This window comes from Astyanax mexicanus, chromosome 1 (genome assembly GCF_023375975.1).
Source record: "Astyanax mexicanus isolate ESR-SI-001 chromosome 1, AstMex3_surface, whole genome shotgun sequence".
Lineage (NCBI taxonomy): Eukaryota > Metazoa > Chordata > Actinopteri > Characiformes > Acestrorhamphidae > Astyanax > Astyanax mexicanus.
Window position 1 is genome coordinate 85750484 of NC_064408.1, and position 27924 is coordinate 85778407.

The following is a 27924-nucleotide window of genomic DNA, read 5'->3' on the forward strand; positions in this document are numbered from 1 at the left end:
CTCAATTTCTTTTGCTCTTCTTAATGTGAATAATGTGAATAAGAAGTATGATGAAAAGATGACTTGTCATTTATCCAAAGTCTCTGTATCTAAATCAAAATTTTAAAAATATGTCCTGGTGTTGCCTGGGTATGGACAACTGGCAGCTACAGTGGATACACAATATTGCCTTTAAGTGAGTTGCTTTTGTTATAATATTACTGACAATTGACTGTGGAATATTTATAGTACTACGCTGGAGTTCACTGAGTTCCTGAGAGCGACCCATTCTTTCACTAATGTTTGTAAAAACAGTCTACATTCATGGATACTTGGATTTATACAGTATATGACAGTGGAAGAGATTGGAACAGCTGAGTTCAATGATGAGGATTTAGTAGTTTAGCTGCATTTACCCAATAAAAAGAAGGCCAGATTACTGAATTTAACTGGTGCCTTCCTGCCTCAGAATCAGAATTCATTTTATCAATTCAGTTCAAAATATAAAACTCATATATTATATAGGTGTATTACACGATCATCAACAATAAAATGAGTTTCTAATTTGAACTGTGTTACTGAAATGAGCTGCTGGAGCAGAATTAGTGGTGCTGATGCTAAGGACCCATAGGGTGGCGCTGTGGAGCTTGAGTTCATCTGACAGTCTGCAGTATTTTTTCCACCTGTATTCCGGCAAGCCCCGCCTTCCTGCGCTGCTACTGGCTGATGGCTCACACTTACAGACTGCTTGTTTATAATTAAATGCTTTCAAAAGAGAAAAATAATCGGATATTTAGCGGGTATGTAGTGTCAGTTATATTTATTAAATATTATTATCGCTTAAAAAAAACGCTCTGAACTGGAGCTGTGAGCTGGAGCTCCATCCACCAGCCAATCCTAGAAGAGGAGGATGCAGAGGATTAACCAATCCCGGCGCAGTGGAGGCGGGGATTTCCGGAATACGAGTGTGTAAAGAAGTCAGTGAGAGTGGGCCAGGGGAAGTTTTACAGTTATACTTAACTACCCCGGGAGAGGGTTAATTCTGGCTGCTCCGCTGTGTGGGGGCAAAAGAAGAGTGCTTATCTGCTCCTTTGGGGTAAGAGAAGAGGGGTTTTCTGCTTTTTCTACACTGTAAGACTCTGGGAAAAGCTCAGTGTGAGAGGAGAAGAAGAGGAGAGAAGAGCTGCGGAGGTGGTGAGTAGCTTTAGCCCACAGTTAATATAAACTCTCAGACTCCAGGATTCACCCTGTACACTATATATATATCAGTGATCTCTGAGCTCAGACTCTGTCTGATTATTAGATTTAAGCTGAAATTAGGAATAATGACTCTCTAATGACACTTGAGTGGAAGAGCTATAAGGATAACCGCATCGCGATTTTTAATGTTAACTAGCGAGTTAACTCAAATATCACAAAGAAATGTTTTAACCCAGCGTTAGCTAAAGTTACATAGCTAACTAGTTAACTAATTAGCTTAGTTACATTTCTAGAATAAAGTCACGCCCCATTAAATCCCACTTAAAGACAAACTAAAATACTCCTTTTTTAAAACTCAGGTTGTTTTCTACTGTTTTTGTTGTGAAAATCCAACGTACAGCTCTGAAAAAATGGTGGACGAGGAGAAAATGCCAAGATGCATGAAAACTGTGATTAAAAACCACCAAATATTCATTTCTGAACTCTTAAAAGTTGTTTTCTTTGCATTATTTGAGGTCTGAAAGCTCTGCATCTTTTTTGTTATTTCAACAATTTCTGGTTTTCTGTAAATATTTTGAAATTTGGGAGAAATGTTGTCCATAGTTTATAGAATAAATCAACAATGTTTATATTACTCAAACGTATACATATAAATAGCAAAATCAGATAAACTGATTCAGAAACTGAAGTTGAAAGAGATGTGCCAATCAACTTTCATCAATAGCACATGCTGTCAGTCTTTTTAATCATGTTTGTTTATTGTCTTTGGCACAATCAAAACGCCATTTTGGAGCTACTGTTATAGTGAATGGTGAGTCAGAAAAGTAGAAACAGAATTACTTTTACTATCTTTGGAGCTCTAAACATAATTAAACTGGTGTGAGAACTGACGGGATAGCTCCTGGACTACTCTCACTTTGGAGCCTTTGTGCTTTATTTTACACCTGAAAGATGAGTGTAGTTTAACACAATCCAGGTCCTGTGCTGAAAGATCTTGGATGGACTAAGAAGTACCAGTTCAGTTCTGTAGTTCTTTTAAAGGAATTGGCTTCTTTTATTTACTTCTCCTGTTTACTTAGGTATGGATTTACTGTACCAAAGTGTTGTGTTTGTATACTGAGAGTGCATCATAAAAGGCATTACCTCTCATAGTGGACAGGGCAGTGGATGGTAATAGTCAGGCTGGCAACACCTGGTTAAAACGGTCCATATGAGACATCCGTATGAAAGCCACTTTAATAGAAATCACATCAACTTTCAATACAGGAAGCCCCACACACTTCACTTTCATAGGACACATGTTATGCATGTTATGGTAGACAGTACTAGTTCCTGTTCCATGACTTTTGGCATGTCAGTGTATCTTTCTAAATATGATATATGTTGGTGCTGAATGTCAACTTTAACATCTTAAATGTGTCCATGCCTGAAGCACAGCATGTGATAGAGGGGTATAAATATCCGGAATGTGATTTTTTAGTTTTGGAAAGCTTCAGGAAACCCTTTGGGATGAGTTACCCATGTATTGGCAGTAGGGGTGTGTCATATCGTATTGTACACAATAATATCGTCAATATTTTTAAATATTGTGAACGATATTATACCCTAAAATATCATCCCATATTGCCCACCCCTAATTATCACACCAGGCTACTACTTTTTTTACTGTTTTTAGCAAAAGAAAAATTCACACTGTTCTCATTTCCCATTATTTATCTACTACAGACAGGTAACATCCGTCCAGTATTATTTATTTTACTTTAATCCTGGATATATGGAGTGCATTTTTAGTATCATGACATTCTGGATCATTGACTTCTTTTACAAATCTGATAAATTATTGTATTTTTTAAATCTCATTTAGGGTTGTGCCATATCATATTGTATTTAATAATAAAATTTAATTTAGATTTTGTTGCAGTACTGTATTCTTGGAATATATTTTTAATTCAATGTTTTGTCATATCGCCAAGACTATTGTTATCACAAAAATACCATGAAATATCGTGATTCTATTTTAGGGCCATATTGCCCACCCCTAATTGACAGAATTGATCATACTACATGATCACCTAATGGCACTGATGCTTTTATGAAGTTACTGAAGTTATTACTAAAGGTAAGATGGATAAACTCCCTATTCATAACTCTGATTTCAGCAGAAACGTTGTTGTGTACAATCTTGGGACCTACAGTGTGTATAGGTTTGTGTGAGTTGAGGACTGACGTGGCGGTTGATTAAACCCTGTGGGACAGATGGCTGTCTTGTTAGCCACCTGGAGATTTAAACAGAGCTAAGTGCTGGCCTGGCTGGATGTGGGTGGGGGCCGTGAAAGAGCTGCCAGCCGTGATTAGCTTTTCCTTCAGGAACAGGCTCAGTGACCAGTGCAGTGTCCCCCACATGGAGATTGCTCTCACTTTCAGCCTTTAAAACAGCCAGCTTAGCTCTACTCGCCCACACCCGGTTCCATCAGCAGTCCTGAGTGGACACCCAGCCAGCACATTAGACCATCTCAGAACATGATGTATAAGGCTGTTTGTCTGGGCAGGGAAGGTTTCTTTCTTAAAAAAATAATACTGTTTCAGTGCACTCTGGAAGCAAGGCCTGTATTTAAATTTCCTTGTTAATCAGCTTGGTAATCTAAAAAAAAAAAAGGTGTCAAATCTTATCCCCAAAGGGAAGGGGTGGCTGCAGGTAGAACTGGACAATAATTCAATAACAATATTTATTGTAAAAGAAAATGTGTTACAATAAAACAACACATATCAATCCAGCACACTGACATCATTCTGTTATCAAAAATCAGTGTTTAATTCAACTTGGAAAAACAGTTAGCATCACCAGTTATCACCAGTAGATCGAATTATTAAAAATGTGTATACTAATCACAATAAAGAATATCCAGTTTTTTATTAGGAACGTTTTTTATTTGGACTTTACAGGTCATCATAATCAAATTATGGTAAAATATTAAAATTCTCTTGACATAAGCATGGCAGGTTTTATTAATGTAAAAAAAAGTGTAGTTACTCTCTAAAACATATTTGAATAGCCTAAAATCTCCTGAAAATAATATATGGCACGTGTTTGACTGTCTTCTAAAAATTATATAATATAAAATATATATAAAATATTAATTTCCATTACATTTTTACAATACCATTGTAATTTTACATTGTAAATTTAATATACAAGACATTAAATCTATACAGGAACATGCATAATTATTTTCTAAACAGAAAGTGTTAAACAAACCAGAATATCTTTTATACTTTTTTTTTTTTTTCTAAATAGACGCATTTATCTTTGAGGACAGATCTGCACACTCTTGGTATTTTAATCTCAGAGTCTTCATGAGGGAGAGTCACCTGAAATAGTTTTCTCAGCATCTTGAAGGAGTTCCTGGAACAATTGCTGCTTTTCCTTCACGCTGTGCAGCTCCAGATCATCCCAAATCACCCAATTAACCAGTCTCAGTTGTTCTTGTTGTTTTTTATTAAAGCATGGAATGAGAAGGTGTGTGCAAACTTTTGACTGATACTGTATATTTTATTGACCAAAATTAAGAGATACATTGTAATATAAGTTTTGGACATATAATCCAACACTAGCTGCATGTTTTCATTCGAGCCAAGCAGAAGCATAAAAAAGCCCTGTCTCTCCTTCATTAAAATAATAGTTCAAAATAATTAATCAAGGTTAAATGTTTAAATAATCATAATATTTATTTGGTCATATTGCCCACAACTAGTAAAAAGGCTAAAATACACAATATAATATTTGGGAAGTGATGTATTATCCTTCAAATCAGTTTTTATTTAACATTTCGCACACTGCAGCATATAGATATTTTTTATTTTAAATAGTTAAATTTGTTAAAAATAATGGAACTATTTGTACTCTGTGTTATGAAATATGTATTTATTTCTTGTTCTGTACATACTGAACAGTATCCACAGTGTACACAGAAAAACATATTGCAACAATTTAATGTATCGCAATTACAATGAATATTGTCATATTGCTTAGCCCTCTTACAAGCCCTGTAAAGCCTATTTATACCAGTGTAAAAGTTTATCTTATTTACAAAAATATGAAACGATGTTCGTTATGTTTAAAGTTGTTGTATAAACAACATTATTTTTTTTATTAGTAGTATTAATATTATTTTTTTTTGTTAGCATTATTAGTAGAGGCCATAAATTAAGGTTGCTATTTACTATTATTAAAATGTACCATGTTTGTACAATAATAGTAGAATTATCAGTGTTAGTCTGTCACTGTTATTAATGTTTGTTATTAATAATAAATACAGATGACATGGCAGTAATCTGTAAGTGGGAAATGGCTTGTGGTTTAAGCTAATTCACTTGTATATAAAACTCCAGCAAAATCCTTCAGTCACTGCTCTGTCTGATAGTCATACAGCCAAAGCACTTAATCCAGATTAATACTTGAACATCCTTTAAATAGACGGTAATCCACTGCAGTTGCAGGTCAGGTGCCGTAGCCGGGCGCTGCGGTAGAGTCGGTGTGGAGGGCGGCGTAGTGTGAAGGGATTTAAAAGAGCAGGAGTTGGCCTGGCTTCCAGGTGACGGACACGCCATTTATCAGCTTTACTGCAGGTAAAGCTAATGAGGAGGAGGCAAGAACAGCTAGTATTCAGGATACACTGAAATTTATAACAACACATTTGGTCTGTTTTTTTCAGGTGGATTTGAATGAAGGTTTACACATTAACACAGCAATTCATATGAACTCAGAAATGATTATAATGAATTACCTGTGGAAAAACTTTTTTCAAGTTGAAAGATCCGCCACCATAGTGTAAAGGTTCTTGGAGGAACATTTAAACTGGTATTGAACTTTATATCAGAGTTTCACAATTTTGGTCCTGTAGGCACCCTGCCCTGCACGTTTTAGTGGTTTCCCTGCTTTTAACACACCCCTACCCTCTTGTAATGGCTTGTAAATGAGCTGATTGGATGAATGTGCTGTATTGTGAGGGAAAGCACTTGATGTGGAGAGGAGGCTGTCTCCAGGACCAAGACTGAGAAGCATTTTTTAATATAAAGGTTCTTCATATATACAAAGGTATTTTTCACACAAAATCAAAGAAATCAAACTTCATAGACCTTAAAAAGAGATATGCTTACAAATTTAACACTGCTTCCTTTACAAAACTAAAAAAATTAAATAGTTGCATAAACACTATAAATAGTCCTAAATACTCAAAATGTAAGTATTCAAAATAAATATTTCTCAAAAGCTCTACTGCACAAATTTAAGACAATTTTCCTCAGATTTTCCTTTTTCTATTTTACTCGAATGAAAACACTCATACGGTGAGGAACAGCAACCAGAGCTCCTCAGGTAAAGTGCTGTTCTCATTTCTCTCCAGGCAGGACGGAGCGTTTGGCTCCACAGAGCTGAGCTACCATTACTTCAGTGTATTAGCTTGTTATGCTAATTGGGTAGCGTTAGTTAGCGAGCTGTGCCAGCGCGCTTCTTTGGCGGAGATGTTCTACATAACGCTCTGTAGCACCTCTAGCGGTATGTGTAAAATGAACTGGTATACCGCCCAGCACTACCTGTGTCTCAAGTTACTTACTTGATTTTAATATACTTTTCTAAGGCATAAACTGTCAGGTATGGTTTTCCTGTTGTAAGGGTTTTTGCAGATGATTGGCAGTCACAAAAAACACAGGAATGTTGGTCAAGTTGTAGTCCAAACTCTTCAGACAGTGCATTGGGGGGCACATTTTGGAACTGTTGTCTGCAGTCTAGGATAATGCATATAGCAGATAAATGTGTGTTTGCTAGAAAAGGAACTCAGATGATTTGGGCAGGAGTTCGGGGAAGTGAGGGTTTATATAGGGTGGAGAGTGGGCAGAGTAAGGGCATGGATCAATCTCCCAAAATTTAGTTATATTCTTTACTCCACTTAAATAGCTCAAATAAATGTATGCAAAGAAGTCAAAAATATTGACATTCATTACTCAGGAAAAAGTATAGATACTAGGGTTTCAAAAACTTCTGTAGAGGTTGAAGTATCAACTCAAGTTTTTTTACTAAAAGTAAAAGTGTAACATTACTGGATTCAAAACTACTTAAAGTATAAAAGCTTCAGCTGCATATGTGCCTATTGAAAATTCATGCATTTTAGTACAATGTAAATATATTAAAGAAGCTTAGTTGGGACATCTCACTCGAGCTCTATTTAATTTCTGCATGAACAAGGCTTATACTGGGCTACATACGTCTGCCATGTTCTTGCTGGAGTGTGGCTGTGATGTGGATAATGGATCAAATATAAACCAACAGGGTGTAAACCAATGGTATATGTTCATACTTCTCATCCAACCATAATCATAATTCACTCTATGCGGATGGAGAGATTTATCTGGATAGGGTTTTATTGAGTGATGAGCTGGAATGAAAACAAGCTCAAATGAAATAAGAGTATCATAGCTATTTTTTAAATGTAAGGGGCAGAAATAAAAAGTTGTCTGACAAATAATTACTCTAGTAAAGATAGATAATCAAACTTTCTACTTGAGTAAGGTAAAGTATTTTTTTACTTCATTACTTGACACCGGAATTTAAGCTATTTTTGACCAATTATCATGATGTATGTAAAGGACCGTGGGATTTTCAAACAATGTAAGAATTTGATCTGTTTAAACTGCAGTGATTAAGAGGGCAAGAATGTGTTTTCTCTGATTACACCTTTTCATACATTTCAGATCATGATTGTTCTTAAGATAAAAGAGCATCGATGGTTTCTGGACTGATATATAAACCATAGGAACACACAGAACAGCCATGATTGCTGCACACATGAATGGATATGTGGAGAGTTTTGAACTAATAGACAGTTCAGAAAAATCCCGCCAGGTCAAAGACATGGCTGTGGAGTGTCCCGGCGATCCCGAACCCCAGTCCCGCTACAGCAACAAAATGGAGAGGATACAAAACTACCAGGAGGAGCTGAGGAAGAAGAGGGAGGAGGAAGGACGCTATCGAAATCTTAACACCAACCTGAACGCCTCCTCACAAAAACTCAATAAACTGTCACAAAGCCCCAAGATGGGCGTTGACAACCTCACATTCGAAAGACCTGAGACTCCAAGGCAAGGCACACTGGATCTGGAGGCACCACCAACAGGTGAGTTTTGAAAACAGTCCTGCTTATGGTTTTAAGCAAACACTAATTGTATTTTTTCAGTCGGCCAAGACTGAGGCAAGACTACTAGAAGTAGCTAATAGACCTCCAACTAGAATTTCTTGCATAATCCTTTATTTCACATATCCTGAAAATGTTGCTTTCATTACTGGACACAAGATTCCAGATCTCGTGTTTTCCTGTTTGGCTTTTTAGCTAACCAGTCAGAAGCGAGCACTCATAACTTTAAACCAGAGGAAATGTCTTTAGTGACAAGATATAAGAGGAAATAACCCCTCTAATTTAATAAATTAAGGCTGGCACAGTTACAGATGACTGCGAGCTTTTCGGAGTTGAGTAGATTTTAACACAGGCTCTCTACTGACAACTTGGGGCATTTTCATACTGGCCTTTTTCCAGACCATTGGTGCTTTCTCCAGGGCTTGGGAATGTTTGGTCCAGTGTAAACCCTCCTTTTGAGCCCAGGAGTGATCAGTCCAGTGTACTGATCTCTGGTCGGTTGTCTGGGATTCGCTGGTTACGTAAAGCTTGCCCTTATTGAGTTTTACTCTGATTGGTTTCTCAGCCCCACCCCAGTTTTAGTAGTGGGTTCTGGGTGGAGCTAAAAGAGCTAAAGAATGGGTGGAGCTAAAGAGCTCACTGAACAACAAATCAGCCTGTAAAATTTCTTCACCGTCATTTGTGAGTGGAATTACTGAAAAGTGTAAGCATTTAGGAAACACCAAAATCTGAAAACTTACCTTAGTATAAATCTGTGGGGCTAAAAAGATAGTTTTCCTTGTTAATCCTTTAACATCCTTTAACCCTTTAACTTTTTGCTAGAGCGCAATTTAAGTTACTATATCTTATTAAAGAATGTGTCGATCTTAACACAACTCGATTGTACCATCTCTACTAATTGCCAGAGGAAAGTTAGGCCCAAAAGGGGAGTCACTGTGTGTTTTGATAGTATGCTCTTTCAGTATTTTCCTGTAAATAAATCCACATGTGAATTGTTTTTGATGGAACTTGTGAAGGCAAGCATGTTATTTTTAGTGGATGAAATTATGTGATTTTATACAAACTACTTTTTTAATGTATTTGTGTTTTATATTCAATTTTTTTTTTGTTCAATTGCATTTCAAAGGTCGTTAAGAAGTTAATGGTTTAAAGGTTAATGGAACTATCACTTTAAATCTGTAGTATTTTTAGTATTTATGATGATAAAAATGTCCCTTATTTGTGTGTCTCAGAGCTGAATGACCTGCTCCAGTCTCTGCAGCGTGTGCGGTACAGTCTGGGTGATGCTGAGAGTCAGGCAGATGTTCAGGTGGTCATGGAGCTGCTTCAGCAGCGTGAATTCCAACAGGCCTTCAGCATGCACAGCACTGTGGCACTCGGCGTCAGAGCTGTCAACCCACCGTATCCCGTCACCCCCCGCGCCCAGCACCTCTGCCACGAGGTACAGCGTCTACACATTTATTTACCATAATCAGACAACACAAATATGGGATCTAGTGTCACTAACCAAAGTTCTTAGAAATGTGTATATACTGCTTAACACACAATGGCTGTCAGACACCCCATTTAATTGTGTGTGGAGTTTCTGAGGCTGAGACAAATCTGACTGCAGCTGTGCTGACTTCCTCAGTAGCAACTGGATTTAGTGCTGTTTAGTAGGGGTGCACCGATATGGTAATTATGGGCCGATGCCGATATCCGATATTATACATGTACATATCTGCAGATGCCGATGCCGATATACATGGACATTTTAAAAAATACAGTAAGATACCCCACATCGTTAAGTAATAACGTTTATTTGCATAACATTTTAGATTTCAATCTGTGTGCAAATAAAATGAAAAGGTGTCTCCTGAGAAAAATGCTAGCCATATTTACTCAGATAACTGGTCCTTACTTATGACTATTTGTGGTTTTACTCTTTTAAAATAAAAATTTAAATAAAACATTAGCTTTATACTAAAAATAATAAATGAAATCAAATAAATAAATAAATGAAAATTAACTTAAAGCAAATCCTTAAACATAAACCAATACCAGTGGACCTTTTTTGATACAGTAGTACAGAAATAATCCTTTGCCTTTGTGCTTCTTCACAAAAAATTCTGAGCAAACCATTTTTTTTTTCTAGAAGTTCATCAGTCTGTATTTTTCAGAAGGAGAGGAAGGTTTTTCTTCACTGCTTTATCACATGCAATTCTGTTCCTCTTTTCATTGATCACATTGCTAGTTGCACTAAATAACCTCTCGCTGTCAAAACTAGTGGATGGAGCAGACAGGAACTTCTTTGCTACTTTGGCAATAGTAGGGAATCGACTTTTGTTGTTATTCCAGTACTGCAGTGGGCTTTCTGTCCTTGCTACTGTAGCTTCTGACAGGAATCCCTGCACCTGATCAATAAATACATAAAATATATACAGGTGTATTTTTAATATACAAAATAAGACTGACACATTAAAATACTGCACCAACAATTACAGTTGGGTTTTTGGAAATAACTAGCTACTTCACTAATGTCTAAATGTACATATTTTAAACATTTATTTATTTATTATTATTATTTATTATTATTTATTTATTATTATTTATAAAAAAATATCTTGTTCATCTGTTTTTGCGCTAACCTCAGTTGTTGTCTGGGTGTTTTCCTGAGGGGTCAGCGTTTCTTCCAGAATTTCGTCATACATATCAAAGAGGGAGCACGTCGCTTGGTCATCTGTCCTGGCTCTTTTTTTCTCGTGGGCGGTCTTGTAGCTCACTTGTTTGCTCTGAGCGCTCACTTGATGCTTTCTCCATCTCGGTTTGGAGCATTTCGTGTGCCTGTAGTTTCACTTCTGCGGCAAAATAGCGATCTTTGTATCTTGGGTCGACAATTGTAGCAACGCAGTAAGGAGGCTCTGTGTAAATATCACTGAAGCGTGTGTTTACAGCTTCTAACAGAGCGTTTTTGCTGGTTTTAACTCCGAAGTCAGAGCGAGCACTCTTGCTCAACAGCCGTTTTAAAGCGTTGACTGAAGGACTCACGTTTGATGCCAATGCATCAGCCTGGCAAATCTCTCTGGTTAACTGTTCGAAAGGAGCAAGGAGTGTGACTATGTTTTCAATTAAACTCCACTGAGAAGCCGTGAGAGTAGCTGGTAACTCGAAATCAGCGGCGTAAGCACCGATTGCTCTCTTCTGCTCCAGCAAGGTTTGCAGCATGTAGAACGTACTGTTCCATCGAGTAGATACGTCTTGTTGAAGCACTTTCGGCTGCAAACCCACCTCCGTTTGAATAGTTTTGAGACGAGAGCTGGCTAAATGCTTGAAATGGCCAACTATCCGCCTGCTAACTGCAACCACATCCGAGATACTGCGCTGAGAAAACACACCGTTGTGTACGGCGAGCTGGAGCGTGTGGGCCATACAAGGTAAGCTCGGAACCCCACATTCCACCATAGCTTTTGCAATGTTACGTGCATTGTCACGCAATACAACATGTATGTTTTCCTTAGAAATCTTCCATGTTTCAAACATATTCTCAAACGCCATAGAGAGTGCCGAGCTTGTGTGTGATCCAGAGCATTCTTTTGCATGCAAAACAGCCTTCTGCAATTCAAAGTTGTTGTCAATCCACTGCGCGGTTAAACTGAGAATGCTCACAGGACTCACATCAGATGTCCAGATGTCGGTGGTCAGGCTAATGCCGGTCACATTGGAGTTAATGAGCTTGTGAACGCGAGTCTCTACCAAGCTGTGTAGCTCCGGCAGGGCTACGTCGGAAAAGTAGCGACGGCTAGGTATAGTGTACCGAGGCTCAAGATGCTCGACAAGCCGTCGAAACCCAATGTCCTCCACCACTGAGAACGGCTGATCATCTAGAGCAATGAATTCCATCACCTTTGCTGTGATAGCTGTGGCTTTGGGACTGTTTCTGTCGAATTTCTTTGATTTTTGAAGCAGCTCGTCAATAGGCTGAGAAGCAGCAGGTTTTGCTGGTGTGCGTGGTGCTGTTCGAGTCTCCTCTTTCACCGTCATGTACTCTGTATATTTGTCCGGGTGGTGCGCCTTCAAATGTGTAATCAAATTTGTGGTGTTGAAATTTCTTACTTTGCTTCCTCCACGCAAGACGTTAGCTGAGCAAGTGTTGCAAACTGCGTGCTTTATGTCCTGCTCACTCACTCTGAAAAACCTCCACACCGCCGACATTTTCAAGTACCCCTCGCTGCAGAACCACAAGTCCAGGGGGTGGGGCTGGATCTGATCCAAGGGGTGGAGCCTGACCTCCTGACCACCCATATCTTCTTTTCTTTGGTTTTAAGTCATCGCATTTCAATTCGTCGTTAAACTTAACACGTGTCGCTTACGTTTCCCGACCAGGACTTATTTTATCTTATCAAATAAATCCTGGAACCCAACCTTAAGACTTTTACCGTTTATAGATCAAAATGTTATTTGCTACGTAGCACATTTAAATCACACAATACAGATTTAAAAGAAGGAACATGTCTGTGATTACAAACATAATAAAATGCTGTACATTTCCTATATAAATATTAACTATTTCATTTTTTATCTTTAATAAAAAGGGCCTAAAGACAAAATAAAAAATAAATAATTAAAATAAAGGATGCCAATGAGTGTCTTATCTACCAGCTACCATGTTCATTTATTATTACAGATATTAATACACAATCAAAACGGCGAACAAACAGAAGCAATCAGATTTTCAATTAAGTAAAATCACCCAACGAAACTAATTAATAGTATTAGCAAAATGAAAATGTGTCTATTATGAACTTACTTTCACGTTCGTGATTGTTTACTTGACTCCGAAAGGCGAGTGAGTAAAACCGGATGGGGAAGAGTCCGATCTGCTTCAGACCAATGAAAACACGACGTAGGAAGAGTTGGATCAGATCCAGCCCCACCCCCTGGACTTGTGGTTCTGCAGCGAGGGGTATCTCGACATTTTAGCTGCACCGCTGTTGCACAGCCCGCCTAGCGTCGCTCGGTCATCTTCCGGACATACATTAAATGCGTCAGCAAGTATCGGTTTGAAAAATCGGCAAAACTTAGGCATCGGCCCGATGCCGATGATTAAAAAAAAAGCTGTTATCGGCCGATACAGATATTGAACCGATATCATCGTGCACCCCTACTGTTTAGCTGTAGAGAGCTAGTCTAATGCTTGTGGTAGTAAATTCTGCTGCTCCGTCACATATCATTCTGCCTGCCTACTGAAGACAAAGTTCTATTGGAAACACTAGCTTCTTCTGAAATGTTGCATACTTTTGTTAAATATCTTTTGACTTTTCACCTAGTAGGTGTGATATTGCTGAAAGCAGTCTATTTACTGTATTTACTTTTAATTGTTTGTTTGCAGTTCATATATCACTTTCGTTTTAGTGGTGGGGGGTTTTTCTACATTACTTTTTATTTGTTCTATTTATTTTTGCTTCATACAAAATCAGAGGTAAATTGGCAAAATCAATCAGTGAAATAGGTAGAAGTTTATAGATTTTTTGGTTTCTACTGAATTTATGTAAAATGTTATATTTATATTTTTGCCATATCCCCAAAAATATTATTACCACAAAAGTAACCAAAAATATTGTGATAATATTTTAGGGCTGTGTTGCCTATTCCTACCACCCAGTGTAGCTGCTTAACTGTTTTTTAATTAGACTAAAGCCAAGTTTTACATCACTTGTGTTTTAGCATTTCCCCATAGCATCTCTCCATTTTTTATACAGCAATAAAAATATGGTAGCTTTCAGAAAATGTGTGCTGTTTCTACACGTTGATTTATTTTACTATACGAATTGTAAGGGGGGAGGCTACAAGCTTGTTAGCTTTTTTTTCTAACTAAATTGAATGAGTCCACATCTGTGCTGTGTCTGTGCCGTATGGACTTGATAGCAGAAGCTTATAATCTATAATGTAAAGCCTTTAGTTGATACTTTTATATGTGAGTGTTCTCATGAATACAGTGGCTTGATGGTAGTTGAGGATTCCCTCAGAAGACAGAAGGGCATTTGATTCTTGCACATTCTCGATCTGTGTGAGCTCTGGAGAACACCTCGACGTCAGTGCCCCATCTGTTGTTGATTAGGAAGTCCACGCCTCCATCTATGATCTTGCCAATTAATGCAGCAGCTCTGTACAGTAGGACTGGAATCTCTCAGGCAGGAGAACTTTGACTGTGAGTTTGTAAATATGTGCATAGAACAGTCATTTTAACATTACCTTTACAGTGAGCATATTCTAAACCTCATGGTGAAAAATCTTTTTAGTTTTTCCCTGATAATCTCTTACATTGTTTATTGGATAGTTCGAGTGGGCTCCCACAAGTATTTTCCAGAAATGTGGACTTGTCATGAATGAAGGTGCTATCACTGTGATCTGAGGATCGCTGGTCATTCTGGAAACCCTGATCATTCTGCTTGTCATCAGCAGTCAGGGTTCGAGAGGGTATAATTAAGTGTACTGTCCCAGGGATGGGTAGATATTTAAATAATGATTAGGATGCAGTAGGGCTGGGTGATCTATTGATTTTTTAAGAATGATCTATATATTTTCATATAAGATATAAAAAAAGACAATATTGTTTATATTCATATGAACTAATTAGCCCCAACAGTTTGCCTTTCTCTTCTCCCCGAGTGCCTATATAAAATCTGGAACATGAAGCTTTGTCTCAGAGGTGTCTTTTTGTTATTACTTTATGGAGTGAAAAAAATCAAGATATATAATGTATATATATTGCCATTGTGCAGAAAAATGTTGATATATTACTTTTGATATCGCCCAGCCCTAACACACAGTTTATTGACTATTATTGCAGATGACTTCAATCAATTTGAACATTCCCAGGTAAAATATGAGTTTATGAGGTAATCCAGTTAATCTAGTGATCTATCTGTTTTTATTTAACATAGTTTCTTTGTGACAATCAGATCATTTCAGTTTTAATTATATAGTGCTATTGCAAGGGTTTGCTGAGGGAGACTGTAGCTTGGTTTTCATTAACATTTATTTTTTGATGTACACTAAAATAATCTGATAGAAAAAAAGCAATAAATGCAAATATTAAATGCATGAAGAAAATTGTTATTTAATCTCACTTTATTAAGGTACGGTTATATGATTTAGAATAGTGTTACGCTTTAATCAAAACACTTTCTTATGTTCAAATAGACTGGCTCTCTTCAGATACTCTGTACATCTGTACCACATCTGGACATTGTTGCACAGCCCACTATATTTAAAACTTGGAGGAGAGCAGTAGCCCTACTAAATATTTACATGTGTAACTCCATTTGGCTGCTGCTCTCTGAATGGTGATGGTTTGTCCAAGCTGAAATGCTTTGCATTCATGTGTGTGTGATGTGTCTCAGGTGCAGAATGTCTTACAGTTCACCAAGCAGAAAGAGGGGATTGAGCTTAAAGCCCTGTTGACCAACCCGCACCTTCAGGTACACTTTCAGCACAGTTCTCTTCTCTGCAGCTCACCAGCTGCAACTGCCATGTGTAACTGCCATGTTATACAAATTTTATACCAGAATCGCTTAGTTTACAATGTAATCAGCAATATTAATTAGGCTACATGATTTTTTGAACAAGATGTTCCTAAACACTGACAACAAAATGCTAAGTCCACATAGCACTGAGGTTTTCTGAGGTGAAATGACCTCAAAATTTAAAAGAACCCTAAATTGTTGCTATAAATGGTTCCCTACATTAAAGTACTGACAAAAAATAATTTAGCATTTAAAAAAAAGCTAACTATGATGCTCAAAATCTAAAATTAATTGCCTTAGTTCTTCTCAATTAAAAAATATCTTGGAAATCACTGATTTAATGCAAAAGTAGTGTCCCTTGCAAGACTAATACTAAAATATTTTTTTAATTACTTATATTTAGAATGTATCTTACTAAATAGAATAACATTGTCATTAATTGTAGTTTCCTCTAGCTGGATAATACCCATTCAATTATCATTGTACCGAATAAAGAAAAATGTTAATGACCAGATTTTCCACACTTTTGGGCCATTTCTATTTCCAGTTCTATCTATTTGCTGCCAGTCTCTTTAGATACAAACTGCAACAAAACACTAACAGAATGTGTGTGCCTGCACGTATTATCACCTATGGAAGAGTAACATGAGCTCAGAGCCAAACCGTCACATCAGTGGGAAATTGGCTTAGTTCTTCAGGGTCTGAGAACCTGCTACAGATCAGGCTAAGATAAATTAGACCTGCCATTGTTTCACCATGTTTTCTAATCCTGTGTCTTCCTGTGAGCCTGTTCAATATGTTAGTAAATATTTTTAGACCAGAGGTGCTTCATGTCAGACATCCCTTAAACATTCTTATTAATTAAAAAAGAAAAATCCAGAATTTTCATCTATTTAATCAGTCCTGCAGGTTTTTCTGCCTGATATTACACGCCTATATCATGAGGATTTCTGTTCAAGCATAACATAAGGTTTCATATATGATAAGAAACACAACTGAAAATAGTCATTTTAATTGTAATCAAAATTATAAAAAAATAATGCTACACTGGCTAATAAGGGCACATGTTCTGAATGTCACAGTGCTTCTTCATTCCATTCAAAGCTCTCTAGCATGAAACATTGCTCTTTGACTCCAGCCTCAGAATCTATCCATGATCTTTTCTGAAGTGCTGAGAGCTTTTGTCACCAGGCTAATCAGTGCAGGGGTCACTCAGTGTCCAGCTGTCTGGCTCACCGCTTACCCACTGGATTACTGGCAAATGCTTGGACTGCGGTGGCAAAGTGGGGCTAATGTGTCCTAAGCACCTCCAGCGGGAGTGATAGTATTAAGAGACCAAAGCCCAGCCCTATGATGTCCAGACTGGCTTTAGAAAAGGTGTGAGTTAAAAAAAGATAAAAAAATTCTCAAGCAACTGCAACAGGGATAATGATGATGCCACATATGTGTAGTGTATATTTAACTGTGAGACATGCAATGCCATTTATTGAACACATTAATGAACACAAGATTTATATCTTATACATATATCTTCAATGTCCTAAAAACTGCTACGTTTCTTAACTGTTTAAAAGAACAGTTGTCTTTTTGTGCTGTCACATTTCATATTTTCAGAATATAATTGTACCAGTGAATCACAATAAATGCTATTGTTTTCATTCTCTTTTTTATAACCTGGTATGGTTTGAAACATATACTCTGTGTCAGTTTTGCAGTACATTTTATAGCGTTTTCTGCTCCTGCTGAGCTGCTAAAGCCGTTTTGCCATCAGAGATTCCTCAAAACTCTGTGGCGGCCTCTGGGTGTCACCCCTAACCTCCAGCAGTGTCAGATCCTATTAGTAGGTGCTGGAGTGGAGCGGAGACGGAGGCATTTTCTCTGCCTCCCACTGAGCCTCCATCAGAAACCCTCACTGCTTCCTCAGGCTGCTGCTTTCAGTCTTACTGCTAATCTGGTAATCAAAGTTGTAGAGCTTTCTGTGAGGTCTAATACTTCTGTGTGTGTGTGTGTGTGTTCTGACTAGGGGTGTGAAGTTTTCAATTTGATTCAATGATTGAAATAATTTAATAATGCAGTTAGGAACTATTGTATGTGGGGGATGTATTTCAACTCTATGAAATATAGAAATATAATAAAATATAGATAAAATAACTTAAGAATTTAATTACTACTAATTATTTATAATCAACACTGACACTTTAAAATTTCATTCATTTTAAAAATCCTCACAATCTAATCTCTAGTGAACCTGTAGTTCTAATTTGTACTGATGTGTGTGTGTGTGTGTGTGTGGTCTGGATTGTCTCTATTTAAGTACTGTCTCTATTTAAGCAACCTTATCCACTAGAATATGACATCGTTTTCATGAGCAGAAAGAAGCAGGCCGTGTTCAGCGAAAGTCTTTAACTGCAGTGTGTTGAAAGTGTGGGGAGGATGGCTGGTAATTGATGGCGCTGGCTGACTGCTTAATGTAAAGCAGGATTATGAAGGATTGTGTGTAGGTTGGGATTAGCCTGCCTCAGGTTTGGTGCTGCAGGTGAGAGTAGCTAATTTGGGTGCAGTGTTATTGACTGTAGAGTAAAGTGCTCCTGCTGCACTAAACAAAGCAGAACGAGAGCAGAGCTTCCAGTTCCAGACCTGTAGTTTTGGTGCATGGTTTAGATTGTCTTCTATATTTGTGACAAATATAAAGTATGGTTTCATTGTGACATTGCTAGTTGCTACCAAGTTGTCAATATTTCTGTATGAACTCGTAGCACAAGTTACTCAAACATAAAACCACAGCATGTTCTGAAAAAGCAACCTTTATACTGTACTGATTTTATAACTGTAACTGCATTTGTATGTCTTGTTATTTTGTTATTGTCATAGTAAATGGGTTGTGGATGTGTGTGTGTGTGTGTGCTGCAGGCTCTGATGGAGGCCCATGACTGTGTGGCTGAGCGAGAGCTGGAGCCAGAGTTCAGTTTGGCCCAGTATGGAGGAGAAACAGTAAAACTGGTTCGTCTGGAGAAGGCCCGGGACATACCACTTGTACGTATCTGAACATCTGCTTATAGTGTTTTTGTCACTGTCCAGTGAAAAACATGTATCTCCAAAACAGCAACTTTACAGGAGAGTGGTAAAATTTAAAAAGAGATTATTTCAGGTAATTGTGGAGAATTTCTGTTGATCCACCATTATGTTGTAAGCTAAAATCAACAAAAATGGAGGTTCTTAGGGTAAATTAGAGTGAAGTGATTTTATATTTCTCACTTACATTAGTAAGTTTTGTCAAAAACATTTACCAAGTTGACTTAAAAATATATAAATATATAAAAAATACTGAAATATATAATTAGATTTGAGATCTGCAATTAGGTTTAAAGTACCAATAGACAACTGAAACAAAACAACATTCCAAATGTATTAATTTGAGGCTTGGTGGGCTAGGTCGGTTTCAGGTGGGCATGGGTTCTGAGTGGTTTGTTCATGTGAGGTTAGTGAAACACAGATGGTTTTCCCAAACAGGCCCTGACATTACAGCCCACCTTCATGTGTGCAACCCAGATGGGTTCCATGTTTAACCCCTACTGGTCCCATCTCTGAAACTAAGGGTGCACTTATCACTGATATCCATAAGTGGGGTCAACAGCGAACCTGTGGATAAAACCTTCTGGTTGCTAGTTGGCTACACATACAGACCCAACATTAGCAAAGAGTTTTGAAAGCATTTTTGTTTTTCTGATCTATCTGACCACCATCTGATTTGATTTGTTAGCAAGCAGAAGGCAGGAGACAGGAGGTTTATGAAACACTTCTTTGGTTAAAATAATGTCTTTTTTGTGTCAGGGTGCGACGGTGAGGAATGAGCATGACTGTGTAATGGTGAGTCGGGTGGTAAAAGGTGGAGCGGCGGATAGAAGTGGGCTCCTCATTGAGGGAGATGAAATCTTGGAAATAAATGGCATCCCAGTCCGTGGCAAAAACATCAACGAAGTCCACGACATTCTGGTGAGACAAACATCCATGACACTTCACCAGTGTTACACACTGCTGTAGGGCTGCACAATATATTAATTCAGCATCAATGTTGCAGTGTGGAAATGTGCAATTTTCACATCACTGGATGGTCAATATAATATAATATACGTCAAATTTGAATAAACATACTGTTTTTGCTGCCTTATACAATCAGATTATTCACTCTGTTCTAGTTTTACATGGTTAATCTACCAAAGAATTATTATTAATATTGCATTTTTGGTGTTTGATGGAACTAAAGAAAGAATAATTTAAACCTAACAATAAAGCTTTATTTGATAAGCAAGACAACATGTTTTTGGCTATATATCAGTTCAATGGTAATAAGCAGCACAGTGAAATTGCACTGCAATAAAAACCATTGAAAGTAACTGTATTTGATATTCAGCTTTTGGCCAAACGTTTTATTTTGTTCAGTTTTGTTTTTGGCCTAAACATTTCATTTTGGTGCATCCCTAATTATTAATGTTCTGACATGTTGGATAATTAGCTTTGGACAGCACAGCAGGTGGTAATGATCGTGACTATCTAGACTTGTCCACATTCAGAGCAGGATGGATCACTCATATATTCCACTGCTCCTTGCAGCATGCTTTAGCTTCCATGGAACATGCCAAATGTCATGGAGCACAATACTAGTGCCAAGAAACATGACATTTAGCATGTGGATGTATTATGACCACAGATATACATAATATTATGCAGTAAAATCTCATGGTTTAATGTTGGTTAAGGTTAATGTGATTCTGTTTCTTCTCTCCAGTCCGACATGCATGGCCCCCTTACATTCCTTCTGATCCCCAGCTCACGGCACAAAGCTCCTGCACACAGGCAGACCGTGGTAAGAGCTCCATTTCTCCTCAGTGCATTTAGGCTAACTGATCTCCTATACTTCACGACTACCAGTGGTTCCAGGCTTTTTTTACCTGTTATAACTTAAAATAACATAGCCAGTTTGCACTGCTTTGCATGTATTTAATAAATGTAAAATTTAAAAAGTTGTAATAAATAATACAAAAATACAAACAACAGAACTCAAAAAGATACATTTTATTATTTATAATAACACTGTGTACAGAGAAATAGAGTTATATGATGTCTTTTGGGTATGTGTCTGTGTGTGTTGTGTGGGTGTGCCCTTACAACATCCCCATATTTATCAGATGCATGTGAGAGCGAACTTCAGTTATGATCCTGCGGATGACCCGTACCTGCCCTGCCGAGAGCTGGGTCTGGCCTTCCAGAAAGGCGACATCCTGCACGTCCTCAGCCAAGACGACCCCAACTGGTGGCAGGCCTACAAAGATGGAGACGATGACAATCAGAGACTGGCTGGACTCATACCTGGTGAGGAGCTGATAATAAAGGATAATAATAAAGAAAAGTGATGCTTCTATCCAGTGTGCTTTTCTACTCAATCACCTCTGTTGTAGAGCCCCTGTAAACTAATCCTGCACAATCTGTCATAAGAGGAGCATTTTTAGCAGATGACTGCATCAAAACAGAGGGGAAAAAGCTGACATAAAGATAAATGAGCGCACAGTGAATACCTTTATACACTAATTTACCTCAACTGGCAGCCAATCATAATCATTCATAATCAACATAAAAATTCTAAAATATGGATATAAAAATTAAAATGACGGTGCAAATATAGAACTAAATCTGCATTGGCTGATACTCAGTATCAAGGTACTAACCTTACAACAGATTTTGGTAGAATCTTTTTATTTATCCTCATTAAAATCCAGTGCTGTAACTGCTAAATGTATAATAAGATAATTTATTAGTACATTGTTTAGTACAGTAAGTTATTAAGAATCTTGTTTACATATAAAGTTTAGTAGTTGGAAGGTGGGGGTGATTTATAGTTAGATAGTTAGATAAAAAACAATCTTTTTAAAATTGTACAGCATTTTGCAAATTTCATATTACCCTGAGATACGAGTATAACATTTTTATTCCAGGTGATTTTGGAGGATTTCCATTGCTCCATTCATCATCATTCACTTTGGAGAAATAAATATGTATAGTTTTGCTGGTCATTTAAAGCACTGATGTCTCTTGACTGTTTACTTTTTATCATTAGGGAAGAGTTTTCAGCAGCAGAGAGAAACTCTGAAGAAAACAACCACAGAGCGAAATCCAGATAATCCTGGTGAGAGGACTACACACACAGGCAACAGCACACTGTTCACTCCTGAGTTCTACTAACGTACAGTATTTGCAAAAAACAGAGCCCATTAAGTTCATATTTCATTAGCTCCATAGATTATTTCTTACTGCATTTGTAGTAAGATACAGGTGGCTGATAGGTATTGATATATAGAGTTGGATACGATATTAATAGCTCTAATTGTTTTGTGTCTCAGGAAAACTTTGGTATACAAAGAAGATCAAGAAGCCAAGAAAAAAGAGCTTTTACAACCCCAGCAGGAATGTTGGTGAGTAGTGGGCAATAATATCATTATATGCAACAATAAATTAGATTTTCTTTTTTCACTGATGGCAGGCATGATACAGCAAACTTCACTTCCACACATTTATCCATATTAGAAAAGAACAAAGAACAGTGTATTTTGTATCTAAAGAAAATTACCCAACAAACAGACACAAACAAGGGCTCTGGGATCAATCTTTTTCTCCTCACACTCCTTTTGACCACTCTGACTTGCCCGGTTGCTGCTATTGGAGATAAGACCTCAACGTTGTCTGTTGGTGGTCGTACGACACGTAGGCACAAAGCCTTTAGCCTCACAGCAGGAGTCTCTCAGGTTGTGTCTGAGCAGGTCAGGACAGGGCTGCGGTCAGCATCACACCACACAGGTGTATAAACACTGATCAGGACTGATCCCTCACACAGACAGTAAACAGGATAATACAGGTATTGCAGTTTGCTTTGTCAGTTTGCAACAACTAGCAATATCTATTTTAGTCACAGTTATATACAGCTCCGGAAAAAAATAAGAGACCATTATAAAATAAAATAAACATTGTTTTTATTCTATAAACTACAGACATTTCTTCCAAATTCCAAATATAAGTATTGTCATTTAGAGCATTTACTTGCAGAAAATGAAAAAAGACTGAAATAACAAATCTTAAACAATGCAAAAAAGTTCATATTCATAAAGTTTTGTAAGTTCAGAATTCAATATTTGGTGGAATAACCATGGTTTTTAATCACAGTTTTCATGTATCTTGGCATGTTCTCCTCCACCAGTCTTACACACTGCTTTTGGATAACTTTATGCCTTTACTCCTGGTGCAAAAATCCAAGCAGATCAGCTTGGTTTGATGGCTTGTGATCATCTATCTTCCTCTTGATTATATTCCAGAGGTTTTCAATTTAGTAAAATCAAAGAAATTCATAATTTTTAAGTGGTTTCTTTTTTTTCCCCATAGCTGTTTAACAGGTTCTACTTCACTACATAACCCGTACAACTATTTTAAGTAACAAATAAAAAAGTAACAGCTTAAACTTGTACCTACTTGGAACTACTCAAAACCAGAACAGCTTCTTCCAAGTAGACAATGCATGTGTCCTAAATGCAAGTGATTGTTGTGTTTTGGCAAATATTGCATACTGTGTGCATTTATATCTTATTTTTCCAGAAAGCTACACAGAGGATGTTCTGACCTATGAGGAGATGACTCTGTACCATCAGGCAGGCAATCGTAAGCGGCCCATAGCCCTGATTGGTCCAGCGCACAGCGGCCATGATGACCTGAGGCAGAGGCTGCTGTCCGTAGAGCCGGGGCGATTTGCAGGCGCTGTTCCCCGTAAGAGCTTTCAGCGTCCAGTTATAGTCCAGTAATAGAGGAATTAGATCTCAGATAAACTATGCATTCCTTAGTAATAGAACAGGGATTATTCGTTTAACATGTAGATTATTATCTTTATTTTAAGCATTTATTTTATTACTGATTTATAGATTTTTATTTCAAAATAGACTTTACGGTGGACTTTGGTTCAGTCTTTAAACCCTTGTTCCAAAATGATACAGGGTTTTTATGAATTTTGCACAGTTTTTCTAAACAGTTGCAGCTGTTAGGATTCACAGCTTAAAATTGGTTAGAATTTGGGTTGAGATTTTTAGATTTGGGGTCCAGGGTAAAGTTAGGCACAAGATTTTGGTCCAGAGTTACATTTGAGAGTAGGATTAGGGACTACTTTTCTACAAAGAAGCTTAAAAAAAAACAGGTATCCACAGTACAGTGTGGTATGTTTTTATATCCAGAGCTGAATGTTTGGTAATGGATTACCGTGATTAATAAAAATTTAAACATGCGTCTTGTATCTCCACCGTCTTGCAGACACCACTCGGAGTCCCCGAGCACATGAGCTGAATGGGAGGGAGTACCATTTTGTGTCACGGTCGAACTTTGAGGCTGATGTGGCAGCGGGTAAATTTATAGAGTATGGAGAGTATGAGCGCAACCTTTACGGCACCAGTGTGGACTCAGTGCGGCAGGTGGCGAACGCAGGACGTATCTGCCTACTTTCTCTCCACACACGGGTGAGCACTAGTACCCACTCACCAGAATATGCCAAAAACATGTAACAGGCTACTAACAGACTCTTATTCTAAATGTCAATAAGCCAATAACAGTTTGTAGACACTTGTGTTGTTATGTACTTTAGTCTATATTTAAAACATGTAACAGGCTACTAAGGCCCTTATCCTAAATGTCAGTCAGCCAATAACAGTACCTTTTTACCTTCAGTGTACTAGTCAGACAGGAGCACTAAGTGGCCACTTTATCACAAACACCTACCTTGCATTTAAGTAGAAACATAGCTTTTATTTTCACTATCTGGTTATGTATTTCTCTCATATGGTTAAAAATATCACTCTTTCTCAACCTTTGCGTGACTTTCTCCTCTTGCTGTTTTCCCAGTCTCTGCGTGTCTTGCGTTCCTCTAATCTCAAACCATATGTCATCTTCATCGCTCCTCCTCCACCAGACCAACTGCGCACCCTGCTGTCCAAAGAAGGGAAGAACCTGCAGGTATGTCTCACTGAAAACTAAAGACTCTTCACATTCATTCTGTGTAATGGGCAGTAATGTGTTGTCAGAAATGAAGTACAAATACGTTGTTACCTTACTTACATAGAAATGTTGGTTTTCTATACTTTACTGGAGTTTTATTATTTTCAGATGACTTTTTACTTCTTTTTAATCCTTACATTTTTACATTACATGAACTACTTCTTACATTTTAAAAATAGTGGTAGTGCAATATAGGCTCTTGTGGCAGAACCTAAGCTTTTGTCCTTAATGGCATTTTTTCCCTTTAAATTACTCTTACTTTTATACTTTAAGTAGTTTAGAAACAAGTACTTTTATTGGAGAAAAAATCTTGAGTTGATACTTTAACTTATACTGAATTATTTTACCCTGGTATCTAAACTTCTACCTACAGAGTAATTGATGTGAATACTGTTGACTCCTTTGGTAATGGGGTGGATTAATGTAGATAAGTCAAAATGGATAAACAAGTCACAGGTGTATTGTATTGATACTTAGATTTTGTGTTTAATATACTCACTGGTACATGTTATGGTTGTTATGCACTGACTATTTGAATGATGATTTTTGTAAACCATTTGAATTTTATAAGATTTAAGTACCATTTGTGGCATTTCTCTGTGCACTGTAATGGGTCAGTTTCCCAGATACTAGGCATAATTCCTCTCCAGAAAACTGTCCCTAAATACTAAGTACTTTTGGATTTATTTATTATATGTTAAAATTATTATATTTACCAATACTTTGGAATTTTAAATATATTATATGTTTATTATTTGCATAGTTTTACACTAAAAAAGCAATGGCAATGGTGAAACCCGTCATATATATAATTTATCTGACTGATTATAATTACTGTATGCAGTCATATTGTAAATAAACATCTTATGCACTTATATATTTCTTAGTTGAATTTTTCCATATTGCAATTTTTTCCACTGATTCTCTCCGTGTTTTCTCTCTGCCTGTCTAAGTCTGAGGATTTGAAGGAGGTGACACAAAAGGCCCGAGAGATGGAGCAGAACTACGGCCACCTGTTTGATGCTGTTGTGGTGAATAGTGATGAGGATATGGCCTTCTTTGAGCTTCTGCGGCTCATCGAGAAACTGGACACACAGCCACAGTGGGTCCCATCCTCCTGGCTTTGCTAATCCCACAAAAGTACCACAGTAACATACCAAACCCTAACGCTGACGGGTCTCACCGTAACAATCAGTGTGGGAAAGCCATTGAACTGCTTACCTGAAGACGGCCTGAGCCACTGAGGCCTCTCAGTGTGTTTCAGGAAGAAATGAACTGCAGCATTGTTTTTTCCTTATGATATTTAGGTGATATTTTAATGAAATAGTTCAGAAAACAACATTTTTTATCAGTGTCATGTCTTATGTTTCCTTCTTTAGTTTTGCACTGGAGCTGAGGCTTAAACAAAACAAAAAATTGATTGTATAGCTAAAAACAGCACTGGCAGCCTCATATTTGACAGTGATATAGTGCCAGCAATCTGATGCCGCAATGTAGATGTCATTCACAAAAATGTAAATATTTTTTAAACAAGATAAACTATCTAGCAATATAGTGAAACAATTTCGTTTGATAAAATAACTAAAACAAGTCTTGCAACAATCTAAAAAAAGGAAAACATGTCAGTATTATTGCAAAGATCTCCCTTCTTTCAGTTTGACAGTTTTTAACTATTGTTTGAATAGTGTGTGATGATTTAGACATGCGCTTTGCTAGTTGAAAACATGCCATTAGCTTAGTGCTATGCAGGAAAAGAAAGACGAGAGGGGAGAAAACTCCGACAATTTTGGGCTTATATTGAAAAGGGGAGAAGCTTCAGACATGTTCCTTCTTCTAAAACTTGGTTATTTCATAACAAAACTTAGCATCGTGCTAATCCACCCATGGTCATCGCACCCCCTGCCCTGCAAATGTTTTGCTTTCCCTTCTCTCAACACACCAGATTCTATAGTGTGTTAAACCAGGAAATGTGACGGGCAAGGAATGCCAGGACCAAAATTGGCTAATGGGTATTAGCCTCGAAGCTCCAGTAATAAAACTAATGTAGAAAACTTCAGACAACACAAATTTCTTGGCTGATTGACTACCTTAAAGATTAAATTGCAAATTATTTTTTTTTGCCAAAACTTTGCTTTAAGAATATTCCCAGTGCCCTGATGAAGCAGGGCATAAATTATTCCTGAAACAGTTTTAATGATCATGTCCACGTTGGTAACAATTTTTATTTATTTTTTTGTCTCTTTGTTTTTGTGTATATCACATTTTGTGTATATATCAGTCTTGAAACAGACACAAGCAGGAGCTCATTTATTCTGGACAGAGGACGAGTGGTTCAGCTGGAGTAAAAGTTCCATGTGTGATTTAAATACTGCACTAAATAGATGGGAACTATATTTTTGTGGATGTACAAATCAGACGTTTGTATTTGTTTATGACTTTGTAATCAGGAGGGTTTTCTTTAAGATTTTCCTATTAGAATGACAAAACAACATATTTTAGATTAAATGTATCACTAAATGTAATTATTTACGGACACTTTTTATTCTTATTCTCAGGAAGGTTTTGAAAGTATTATCAGTGCAGTTCTGATGAACTGTTTATTTATAGCAAATCCTGACCAAAACTTGAAATAGGATGTTTTTTTGTTTTTTTCCAACAGTGTTGCTTTAGCCACATCATAGCACTGTGTTTGAATGTGGTTTTGTTATTAACAATATAAAGACAAAAATTAATGAGATATATTAATACATTAAGTATGCGTGTTTGTTGTGTGTTCATTTTTACCTGATATAGTACTTGCAGAGGTTTTATATCACAGGATGTGTGATTGTATTAAAAAAATAATGTGTTTGTTATTATTTAGGGTGCATGATGGATCTTTATTCTGTTTGTAAATAAAGAGGACAGTGTTGGCTCAATGGATACAGTAGCAGATTATTGATGACAGGTTTGTGGATTCTATACCCTAAACAAAG

At 37.2% G+C, this 27924-nt stretch overlaps 1 protein-coding gene across 2 annotated transcripts; it reads left to right on the forward strand.

Moving 5' to 3' along the window:
- Positions 1-985: 985 nt before the first annotated feature.
- Positions 986-27871, forward strand: pals1b (protein associated with LIN7 1, MAGUK p55 family member b). Of its 2 annotated transcripts, XM_022684399.2 has the most exons (14): positions 986-1173; positions 7927-8348; positions 9599-9807; positions 15749-15826; positions 18782-18904; positions 19703-19864; positions 20658-20735; positions 21058-21241; positions 21984-22052; positions 22267-22338; positions 23510-23677; positions 24212-24414; positions 24797-24907; positions 25903-27871. In XM_022684399.2, the coding sequence occupies exons 2-14, from the start codon at positions 8006-8008 to the stop codon at positions 26077-26079; spliced, it is 1977 nt and encodes a 658-aa protein (XP_022540120.2). In that variant the 5' UTR covers positions 986-1173; positions 7927-8005; the 3' UTR covers positions 26080-27871. The 2 variants fall into 2 exon arrangements, with proteins under 2 accessions (XP_022540120.2, XP_049340963.1); XM_049485006.1 differs by lacking the exon at positions 15749-15826.
- The last annotated feature ends 53 nt before the right edge of the window (positions 27872-27924 follow it).